At 38.8% G+C, this 12,236-nt stretch overlaps 3 protein-coding genes across 4 annotated transcripts in view; all 3 read right to left on the bottom strand.

The window, feature by feature from the left end:
* The window catches only part of LOC106092522 (uncharacterized), a 363,841-nt gene that overhangs the window by 132,061 nt on the left and 219,544 nt on the right, over positions 1-12,236 (bottom strand). The window lies entirely within an intron of this gene.
* LOC131997595 (lysozyme 1) lies at positions 885-1,397 on the bottom strand. The gene has a single exon (XM_059368530.1). It carries the CDS (start codon positions 1,358-1,360, stop codon positions 935-937), a length of 426 nt encoding a protein of 141 aa, XP_059224513.1. The 5' UTR covers positions 1,361-1,397; the 3' UTR covers positions 885-934.
* LOC106092515 (lysozyme 1) lies at positions 7,593-8,106 on the bottom strand. The gene has a single exon (XM_059368529.1). It carries the CDS (start codon positions 8,063-8,065, stop codon positions 7,640-7,642), a length of 426 nt encoding a protein of 141 aa, XP_059224512.1. The 5' UTR covers positions 8,066-8,106; the 3' UTR covers positions 7,593-7,639.

Raw genomic sequence — 12,236 nt, 5'->3', positions numbered from 1 at the left:
CCGACTATCAGCATAGAAAGGATATGCGGACAGACGGACATGGCTAAACTGAATCAGCAAGAATTTTTGGTTCGAACTACACATTTTATCACAGTCACAGTAGTGCAAAAGGGTACAGTTTGTGGCTTTGCAATAAATTCCATATAAATGCATACTTATTTTACCAATTTCATGCTAGGATCTAAAATACTCAACTATTGGGTTGCCCAAAAAGTAATTGCGGATTTTTTGAAAGAAAGTAAACGCATTTTTAATAAAACTTAGAATGAACTTTAATCAAATATAGTTTTTTATACTTTTTTTCTAAAGTAAGCAAAATGTAACAGCTGATAACTGACAGAAGAAAGAATGCAATTACAGAGTCACCAGCTGTGAAAAAATTTGTTAACGCCGACTATATGAAAAATCCGCAATTACTTTTTGGGCAACCCAATAGATCACCAAGAAAGCACTACATCCAACATCGGACGTCGTGGCGGCACGGATTTTCGTTAACTGATCGCTACAATATTTCGTATTTTGCTCATTGGGATCAAGAGAAAAAAAGGAAGGGTATGCGTTTCTATATTTGCAAAAAAAAATTCTCCTTTGTAGCATGGGACGGTCTAATATATAGTGCACTCAACTTCGTGTGGCTTTATTCGGTTCGCGCACTGTTGTTACTCTATATGGCTACTTCCCTGAATTGATTGTCCGGCTTACACTGCCCCTTATGAAAACACATTTTAATATTTTCAAATAAGTTAGTGGGTCCATCACTGATTTGGACACCCACTAGCAACTCATCTATGTTATGTTATGTTATCCTCATGAATTTTGAAAATTATTTTGCATATCATCCTCACTCCTACACTTTTTTGATAAATGTAGAAAAAAATTGTATAAACTTCATTAATAGCCTTTCAATGTTTATTCACAAATTTGAATCAATCATTTAGAAGCAATCGTTGATGCTGGGCAAGGAACCGCTGCAGTACTTCCAGGTAGACCAGGCGGTCCAGCCTTGTTGAGACTTGATCTTGCGGGCACAGGTGACGGAATCGTTGATGCTATCGGTCAACAAGTTGTTGCAGCTCAATTTGCATTCGTTGTAGGAGAAACGGCCATTGGCAGGTTGGCACCAGTAGTAGTTGTTGATTTGGAAGATGCCATAATCGTTGGAGCCATTGGAGTTGGTGGGGCCAACAACGTTGGTGCGGTAGGAAGACTCGTGTTCGGCAATGCAAGTCCATTGGGGCAATTCGGATTTGGGTACACCCAAGGCATACATCTCACGGGCCAAGGAGCAACGGGTCATGGTCCTGCCGAAGGCGGGAGCAGCCATAGCCAAAGCGGCAACCAAAACAATGAAGAATTTCATGATTACTAGCACTGAACGATTAAATTCAAACTGTGATTTGTTAATAGATTCCTAGGTGGTTTTATACCAAAACCGCTGGCTAAGAAAGTTATTGTTTTGACAGCATTTACGAAAAATAAAACAGATTAGATAGGCTTCACCCCTTAATGTATTCATGGAAAATTTGTGTTATGTGGATGATATCGGCAACTTTCTTATTTAAGTACTCTTTAACAATATTTTGATAATTAATTATTTAGAAAAAAAAAACATGCATTGCCTTGATGCACCACAATCAATTTTTAAATTATATGTTGAAAATTTCCATAACAATTCCACAAAAATTGTCGATGGCAACAACTTAAAAATGCGAACTAGTCCAACAGAACACACATAAAGTATAATGAATACAGCTATGCCTAGATGTTAGATTGGTCGAACTCACCGCTAAAGGCATAAAGGCATGTCACCACGAATCTTTCGCAAGCGCTATATACTAGTATATATATTAGACCGTCCCTTGATGTAAACCCTGTACCACTACTGTGGCTGAGGCGAAAAATTCGACTCAGACATTCCTGCTGATTCGGCTTAGCGATGTCCGTTTATCCGCATATCCTTCTGTGCTGATATATCTGTCTATCGTTTTTTTTTTGTAATTAAAGTGGAGATCGCATTTGTTATCCAAACATCACAAAATTTTTGCCATGTAATTGAATTTGTTGTTGTTTGGTATGTAATGTTGAAGTACTTATCTGAAAGCCTCTGATAAATTTCATCGAAATCAATTCAGATAAAGATATAGTAGCTGAAATTAAAAAACTATAATGGAAACTATATCCATATCTGATACGATTTTGACAAATTTAGCCGAGGCTTTCAGATGGGAAACACAACATTCCACACCATATTTCGTGCGGGTAGTTGCTTGTATCAAACTCTGAGTTGTACAGCCATATAAAAAAACAAATTGTAGTCCGATTCGGACCATAACTGAATGATGAACATTGTAGAAGTCATTGTGTAATATTTCAGTACATTCGGATAAGAATTGCGCCTTGTAGGAGCTCAAGAAGCAAAATCGGGAGATTGGTTTATATGGGAGCTGTATCAAGCTATTGATCGATTCAGACCATATTAAACACGTGTGTTGAAGGTCATGAGAGAAGCCGTTGTACAAAATTTCTTCCAAATCGTATGAGAATTGCGCCCTCTAGAGGCTCTAGAAGTCAACATCCCAAATCGGTTTATATGGCAGGTATATCAGGTTATGTACCGATTAGCGCCGTACTAAGCACAGTTATTGGAAGTCATAACAAAACACCTCATGCGAAATTTCAGCCAAATCGAATGAAAATCGCCCCTCTAATGGCTCCAGAAATCAAAATCCAAGATCGGCTTATATGACAGCTATACCAGATTATTGGCCGATTTGAATCATACTTAACACAGTTGTTAGAAATGACACCAAACCACAACGTGCAGAATTTCAATCAAATCGGACAAGAATTGCGCCCTCTAGAGGCTAAGGAAGTCAAGACCCAAGATCGGTTTATATGGCAGCTATATCAAAACATGGAGTTATTTGAACCATACTTAGCGCAGTTATTGGAAGTGATACCAAAACACCAGTTGCAAAATTTCAGTCAAATCGGACGAGAATTGCACCCGTCTAGAGGCTCAAGAAGTCAAGACCCAAGATCGGTTTATATGGCAGCTATATCTAAACATGGACCGATTTGGCCCATTTACAATCCCAACCGACCTACACTAATAAAAAGTATTTGTGCCAAATTTCAAGCAGCTAGCTTTACTCCTTCGAATGTTAGTGTGCTTTCGACAGACAGACGAACGGACGGACAGACTAGCCGCTTGAAATTTTGCACAAATATAGAGCTTTTTTCAGGGGCGCTTCAAAAGTAAATTGATAGGAACAGCAAACGACGCCTATTTTGTGCCTCTTTGACATTTCTCTTCAGTGAGGTTTGCCATTTTATGATGGAAAGATATACGAGCTAACAACGAGTCGAAATTAGCCGCTTTGTCGGTGCGATTGGAGGCCTTTACCCTATTTGGTCTATGCCAACAAACGAAAATTGAGTCCAACGTATTGCAAACGTGCCCGCGGTGGCCATATGAAGGAATTATAGTTCAATTCACAAATGTTTCGATTGTACTTTAAGCCGATAATAACATTTTTAAAATATCTCAAATCGTTTGCGTTTTATTTAAAAACGAGTAAAAAGGCATAGATCTCAGAGATATTGCGCGAATGTCGAAAAGCCTAACATAGGTCACAGTGCAAAATTTCAGCGAATTCGGATAATAAATGCGTCCATTTGTGGACTCAAAGCCCTAAATCGGAAGATCAGTCTCAATGGCAGCTATATTCATATATAGATCGATGGGGGCGGATGTCGATGGGCTTAACACATTGTGCAAAATTTCAGCGAAATCGGGAAATAAACGCTATTTTAATGGGCCCTAGGACTGAAACCGGGATATCGGTATATGGTAGCTATATCCAAACATAAACCTATTGAAACTATATACAACACGGATGTTGGGAAGCCTAACATAGGTTACTGTGCAAAATTTCAGTGAATTCGGATAATAAATGCGTCTTTAAGGGGTCGAAGACCATAAATCTGGAGATCGGTCTATATGGCAGCTATATCCAAACATGGAAAGATATGATATATGTATGTAACACGGATATCGGAAATACTAACATAGGTAATTGTGATAAATTTCAGCGATACCGGATAACTAATGCGCCTTTTATGGGCCCAAGATCTTAAATCGAGTGACCTGTCAATATGGCAGCTATATCCAAATATAGACCGATCTAAATCGTATGTGACATGGATGTCGAACGTTCCAACATATATCATTTTGATAAATTTCGCCGAAATCGGATAACTAATAAACCTACACATACGCGATACGAATGTGAAGGAGCCTCACGCAACAAATTGTTCAATTTAGCAAAATCGGATGATAAATGAGGCTTTAATGGGCCTAAGATCTTAAAACGTCAGATCGGTCTATATGAGATATAGTCCGATATAACCCATCTTCGAATTTAACCTGCCTATGAACAAACAATTAAAAGCGCGCTAAGTTCAGCGGGGCCGAATCTTGGGAACCTATCACCATGGATTCTGCAAAAAATTTATACAAAATAAATTTAGATATAGGGCATAATTTTATTCTACATACCAAACTTCTGTCAAACCAGCAAAAATTAAAGCTTCTAGGAACCTAACAAGGATGATCGAGAGACCGGTTTACATGGGAGCTATATCAGGTTATAGACCGATTTTGGTCGTATTTGGGACAGTTGTTGGAAGTCGTAACAGAACATCGCATAAAATTTAAGCGTAATCGAACAAAAATTGCGTCTTGTAAGGACTCAAAAAGACAAATCTGGAGATCGGTTTATATGGGAGCTATATCAGGTTTTAGACCGATTTAGACCAAACTTGTCACAGTTGTCACGGTAATAACAGAACATTATCTGCCAAATTTGAGCCAAATCGGACAAAAGTTGTGGCTTGTAACGACTCCAGATGTCAAATTGGAGATCGGTTTTTATAGGAGTCATATCAGGTTATAGACCGATTTGGACCGTGCTTGGCATAGTTGTTGGAAGTTATAACAGAACGCTATATGCAAAATTGCAGCCAAATGGTACAAAAACTACGGCTTCTAGGGGCTCAAGAATTCAAATCGGGAGATCGGTTTATATGGGAGATATATCTAAATTTGACCCTATGTGGACCATTTGTAGTCCCCAATGACATTCATCGATACTTAGTATATGTGCAAAGTTTCAAACGGCTAGCTTGACGCGTTCGACCTCTATAGTGACTTCGGCAAATGATTGGACGGACGGACATGGCTACATCGACTCAGAATGTTCAACACCTCGAACAAACGGAATGACTAGATTAGTATACCCCCATCCTATGGTGGTGGGTATAAAAAGAACCTGTGCAAAATATCAGCTAATTATTTTCAAACATCGATATTACAATTACATCAAACCAAAGCAACATCGTGTTAGATTTTTATGGCGATCAAGAATATTTATACTTTATAGATGTATTGTAAACAGAATGAAAACATGAATATACCCCCATCCTTCAGTGGCGGTTACAGGAACAAGGAGCAGGGGTAAACATCCAACATATCGATGAGTGTTGTCGGATTTATATGGCTGTCATACCATTTTTATACCCTCCAGCATAGGATGGAGGTATACCTATTTTGTCATTCCGTTTGTCACACCTCCAAATATGCGTCTAAGACCCCACAGAGTGTACATATTCTTGATCATCATGACATTTTGCGTCGATGCTTTCGAAGGAGTAAGGCCAGGCGCTTGAAATTTTGCACAAATACTTCCTATTTCATTAGGTCGGTTGGGATTGCAAATGGGCCAAATCGGTTCATGTTTTGGTATAGCTGCCATATAAACCGATCTTGACTCTTTATTTCTTGATCCTCTATGGCGCGCAATTCTTTTCCGATTTGGCTGAAATTTTGCACGTGGTGTTTTGATATCAATTCCAAAAACTATGTCAAGTATGGTTCAAATCGGTTCATAACCTGATATAGCTGCCATATAAACCGATCTTAGGTCTTGACTTCTTGATCTTTTAGACGGCCAAATTGTTATTCGATTTGGCTGAAATTTTAAACGTGGTGTTTTTGTATCGCTTTCATTAACTGTTCTAATTATAATTTAAATAGATTCATAATCTTATATAGCTGCCATATAAACCGATCTCCCGATTCGACTTCTTGAGCTTCTAGAGGGCATAATTGTTATCCAATTTGGTTAAAATTTTGCACATATCGTTGAGGTATGACTTCCAACAACTGTGCCAAGTATGTTCAGTTCATAACCTGATATAGCCGCCATATAAACCCATCTCCCGATTAGACTTCTTGAGCTTCTAGAGGGCGCAATTCTGTTCCAATTTGGTTGAAATTTTGCATAGGACGTTTTAGTATAACTTTCCAAAACTGTGCCAAGTATGGTCTAAATTGGTTGATAACCTGATATAGGCGCCTTTTTAACCAATCTCCCGATTAGGCTTCTTGAACTTCTAGAGGGCGCAATTCTTAACCAATTTGGTTAACATTTTTCATAGGTCGTTTTGGTATGATTTCCAACAACTGTGCCAAGTGTGATCTAAATCGGCTTTTAACCTGATATAACTGCCATATAAGCCGATCTCCCAATTTGACACTCTGAAATTTTGGAGGTGGTATTTTTCAATGACTTCTAACAGCCATGACAAGCACTGTCCATATCGGCCAATAATTTGAAGTTACTCACATATATATTGAAAAAGTCATTCAAAGAACTTGACAAATGTGATCCATGTTAGAGGGTATGTAAGATTCAGCCCGGCCGAGCTTAGCACGCTTTTACTTGCTTCAAATGGCGTAGTACCTCAGATTGTCGCCAGCATAAGGAGCGAATAAAAACTTGACAAATGTGATCCATGTTAGAGGGTATGTAAGATTCAGCCCGTCCGAACTTAGCACGCTCTTACTTGCTTCAAATGGCATAGTATCTTAGATTTGTAACCAGCATAAGGAGGGAATAACCACCGCTGAAAATTGTTTTCTGATGTTCTTGCCAGGATTCAAAACCCAGGGGTTCAGTGTCATATGCGGACGTGCTATCATCTGCACTACGGTGGCCACCACTAATATATATATACAAAGTTATAATGCAAATTTTTGCCCATGCACCTTCCACTTAGGAACAAGGCGCAAACTTCTCATATTTCAATGAGTGCAGACAGATTCAAGTTAAAGCTCAGTAATAAGGGGCCTCCTTTTTATAGCCGAGTCCGAACGGCTTGCCCCAGTGCGTCATCTCTAGGGAGAGCAGTTTTTACATGGAATAGTACCTCACAAATGTTGCCAGCATTAGTAGGGGAAAACTACCGTTGATAATTTTTTATCGCCAGTATTCGAACCCAGGCGTTCAGCGTCGTAGGCGGAGATGCTGACCTCTGCGCTACGGTGGCCTCCACTAAGTTATAATATTGGTATAAAAAATCAATTGTCGAGATAGGTACGATTATTTGAGTACTCATCCAATTAACGACAAGGATCAATGTTTTCTAATGTATTCTAATGTGGTATATGGAATAATTGCAGACACCACAAATGGGATCCTTTCTATCCTTTTCTTTCTTGGTTATTAAATAAAAGAAGAACTAAGAACTTCATTTAATGCTTTTCAATGTTTATTCCCAGATTTGAATCAATCGTTTAGAAGCAGTCGTTGATGCTGGGCAAGCTACCGCTGCAGTACTTCCAGGTAGACCAGGCGGTCCAGCCTTGTTGGGACTTGATCTTGCGGGCACAGGTGACGGAATCGTTGATGCTATCGGTCAACAAGTTGTTGCAGCTCAATTTGCATTCGTTGTAGGAGAAACGACCATTGGCAGGTTGGCACCAGTAGTAGTTGTTGATTTGGAAGATGCCATAATCGTTGGAGCCATTGGAGTTGGTGGGGCCAACAACGTTGGTGCGGTAGGAAGACTCGTGTTCGGCAATGCAAGTCCATTGGGGCAATTCGGATTTGGGTACACCCAAGGCATACATCTCACGGGCCAAGGAGCAACGGGTCATGGTCCTGCCGAAGGCGGGAGCAGCCATAGCCAAAGCGGCAACCAAAACAATGAAGAATTTCATGACGATTACTTAGTACTGAACGATTAAATTCAAACTGTGATTTTTTCGACAACTTTTCTTGGTTTATATAGGCTAACTATTTGTTTTTTTTTTTTGTTTTGGCCATATATGTTTTGAACGTAAATAAACTAATTGTATAAGATTAGATAGCAATGACCAGCCCTATTTTTTGGCTGCCTTACTATAAATGTTTTTAATATATTCAAACGTTATCATATCTTATAGATGAAAGATGATCACGGAGTGAAGTAGGTTTTTAAAACAAATAATAATTAAATGTGCGTCCATAGAAAGCTCTTAAAGATTGGATTTTAAATTTTTGTAAAATCATGGCCCTAGTAGCTCTTAAAGAATTTTGTTCAATTTCAAAAAGAAAATGTATATATTACCTGTTGTTTCAAGTTTATCATATTTGAATTTGACCTTTAAATTACCTGAAACAAGGAATAGGAGAAGGAAAAGAAAATTAATTGAAGAAAATAAAAAATCTTTAATTTCTTTTTGTATTGTTCTTCACAAAATTATTGCTATAGGCAGGATACGATATTTTAACCTCCTTACATTTAATGAACAAGCTGACATTGAATCTTTCGATAACCTTTGGCTTTCTTGTGACTATACCTGACCTGCGAATCATGGCATTATTTGATATTCATTATAAAAATTTTTAATTGCACTGGCGATGAGAAATTTACACATGGAAATTTTGCATAACCCCATGATTATCTAACGCCGCTTATGCTGCCTGTCTGTCTTTCAGACAAGCTTTGAATTCTCGTTGTTGGCATATGTAATGGCAAACCCCTGGGCCAAAATCCATAAAACCCCTAGACAAGTGCAACATCCTAGGCGAAAATCACTTACACACCTCATTCATTAACCGCCAAGAAATGTTGAAGTGAACTTCAGTTGTACGACCACGGATAGCATCATTAGCCACAACTATGTAGCCCATTGTGATATACGTAAAACAATAAAATGTAATAATTGTGGAAAAAACAGCTTCAAATAGTTTGCCAGTAATGTGAGCGATACAAGTGAGCTTAGGACTAATTATGAAAAAAGTTTATTAATAACCAAAAAAAAACTGAAAAAAATTATGAGCAAGAAACTGTAGCAAGTTTTAAACGTACACGTGAGTATGATCGTAGCGTCTGTCTGTCTGCTTACCGGTAGCAGTACATGACGTCTGGTTAAAATCTCGTGTTAACCACCATGACTACCATAGCTTAAAGCTAGCCGTACGTACAACCTACCATCATCATAGAGTCTAATTGTCGCTACAATGTTTAATGAAATAAAAAACCAAAACATATCCGATTCGTTCGGATAGCAACCAAAGAAAGCCTCAAAATAATAGTATTAGCTTCATGTGCAGCAACCTGTAATGGAGCCAGTAGGCATGTCTGTACATAAGAGTGGGTCCAAAAATGATTTAAATTATTTAAATCTGTCAACGCCACAATGTTAAATGTAATATGAGTTTTTACTTTCTAACAAATTCTTAACGAAGAATGGCAATTATTTTCTAAGACTTATCAAAGCTTAACCTACAGGTTATACACCGAACTTGCCATACAGAACATGCCAAGTCCAACTATCATGGGAAAGCATTAAATTACAACATTAATAGACTGTCGAGCCACAAGATCTTGGAAGTTTCACTAGACTTGAGAAACAGTCCAACATTACACAGTGGATCAACTACAGAGTCTATGGGGTTTCAAATTGCAAATTCCCCAAAAAGGTCTTTTTATACTCACCACCATAAGATGAGGATATACTAATCTAGTCATTTTGTTTGTAACATCTCGAAATATTCGTCCAAAACCCCCTAAAGTGTATATAATCTTGATCGTCTCGATGTTCTAAGACGATCTCGACATGTCCGTCCGTTCGTCTGACGAAATCACGATAGCAGTCGAACGTGTAAAGCTAGCCGCTTGAAATTTTGTACATAGTGTTATGTAACGACTTTCAACAACTGTACCAAGTATGGTTCAAATCGGTCTATAACCTGATATAGCTCCCATATAAACCTATCTTCCGATTTGATTCTTGAGCCCCTGGAAACCGCAATTTTTGTCCGATTTTACGTGTAGTGTTTCGTTATTACTTCCAACAAATGTGCCAAGTACGGTCCGAATCGGTCTATAACCTGATATAGCTCCCATATAAACCAATCTCCCGATTTGATTTCTTGAGCCCTTACAAGCCGCAAATTTTGTCCGATGTGGCTGAAATTTAGCATGTAGTGTTCCGTTACGACTTCCAACAATTGTACCAAGTACGGTCCGAATCGGTCTATAACCAGATATAGCTCCCATATAAACCGATTTGGCTATTAGACTTCTTGAGCCCCTGGAAGATTAATTTTCTTTGAAATTTCCGAATGTGTCAATAACCTGACATAGCTCTAATTTAAACCGTTCTTCCGATTTGACTTCTTACGGCCTTATAAGCCTCAATTTTTGTCTGATTGGGATTAAATTTTGCATGTAGTGTTCCGCTATGACTCCAACAAAAGTGCCAAGTTCGGTCCGTATCAGTCTATAACCTGATATGCAAATTGCAAATTTTGCCCATGAACATTCCACTAAGGAACAGAGGCGAACTTCTCACATATCAATGAGTGCAGTCCGATTTAAGTTTTTAGGCTCAATTATAAGGGGCCTCCTTTTTATAGCCGAGTCCGAACGGCGTGCCGCAGTGCGACACCTCCATTTGGAGAAGTTTTACATGGCATAGTACCTCACAAATGTTGCCAGCATTAGGAGGGGAACACCACCGCTGAAAATGTTTTCTAATGGTCTCGCCAGGATTCGAATCCAGGCGTTCAGCGTCAGGCGGACATGCTAACCTCTGCGCTACGGTGGCCTCACTATAGCCTGATATAGCTCACTATAGCCTGATATAGACCGATCTGCCGATTGGACTTCTTGAGCCCTTACAAGCCGCAATTTTTGTCCGATTGGGTTGAAAGTTTGCATGTAGTGTTTTGTTAAGACTTCCAACAAATGTGCCAAGAACGGTCGGGATTGATCAATAACCTGATATAGCTCCCATATAAATCGATCTCCCGATTTGATTTTTTGAGCCCTTAAAAACCGCAGTTTTTGTCCGAATCGGTCGGTAACCTGATGTAGCTCCTATATAAAATGATCTCCGGATTTGACTTCTTGAGCCCTTACAACCCTTAATTTTTGTCCGATTTGGCTGAAATTGAGCATGTAGTGTCTTGTTATGACTTTTAAGAACTGTGCCAAGTAGGATCCTAATCGGTCTATAACCTGACATAGCTTCCATGTAAACCTCTCGATCATCCTTGTTCGGTTCCTAGAGCTTTAATTTTTGCTGGTTTGACAGAAGTTTGATATGTAGAATAAAATTGTGCCCTTCAACTAAATTTATTTTCCAATTTTCGTTTGTTTCTCTGTCGAGACGAGCTTAATTATCAGAGATTTTCTTTTTGCAAATGAAAAGGAAAGCCAGAGGTCGCAACACACACCAACCACTGTGGGATGCGTTTCGTCTTTGGTTAGAAGACTTTTCAACCATATTAGGTGTGATGGCTTCAAAAGCTAGCAACAATCTATCAATACAACTTCAACATATATACAAAATCATGGACACCAAGGAAGTAATGTAATTGTCGCAGAAAAATATGTGTCATTACACGAAAACACATGGATTGGGAAAAGTACAGCTAATTGACAGGGTTGTCAAGCGTGGTTAATGTGGTATTGTAGAATAGAGGCGTTTTCGCAATAATACGATTCAAATACAACATACCAACACACGGCCCTTGAAGCCATCACACCTAATATGGTTGAAAAGTCTTCTAATCAAAGACGATACGCATCCCATAGTGGTTGGTGTGTGTTGCGACCTCTGGCTTTGTGAGGTGAAATTTAATGATCTTCGCCCTAACAGGCAAAAAACTTGAAAATAGATATATTTATTTTGAATAAACTTTTAGCAGAATACATGGTGGTGGGTTCCCAAGATTCGGCCCGGCCGAACTTAGCATGTTTTTGCTGGTTTTTACCCTAAACGTCCCCTAGTCAATGAAAATAATTTTTTGCACCCAACAATATTTGTGGCCTCCACAGAAAATTTACTACAAAATTCCGATTTTGGAACCATCTTTGCACGAAAGGGGTGTTTTTGT

The sequence above is a fragment of the Stomoxys calcitrans genome, chromosome 5 (genome assembly GCF_963082655.1).
Source record: "Stomoxys calcitrans chromosome 5, idStoCalc2.1, whole genome shotgun sequence".
NCBI lineage: Eukaryota > Metazoa > Arthropoda > Insecta > Diptera > Muscidae > Stomoxys > Stomoxys calcitrans.
This window is presented reverse-complemented; position numbering and strand designations above follow the sequence as displayed.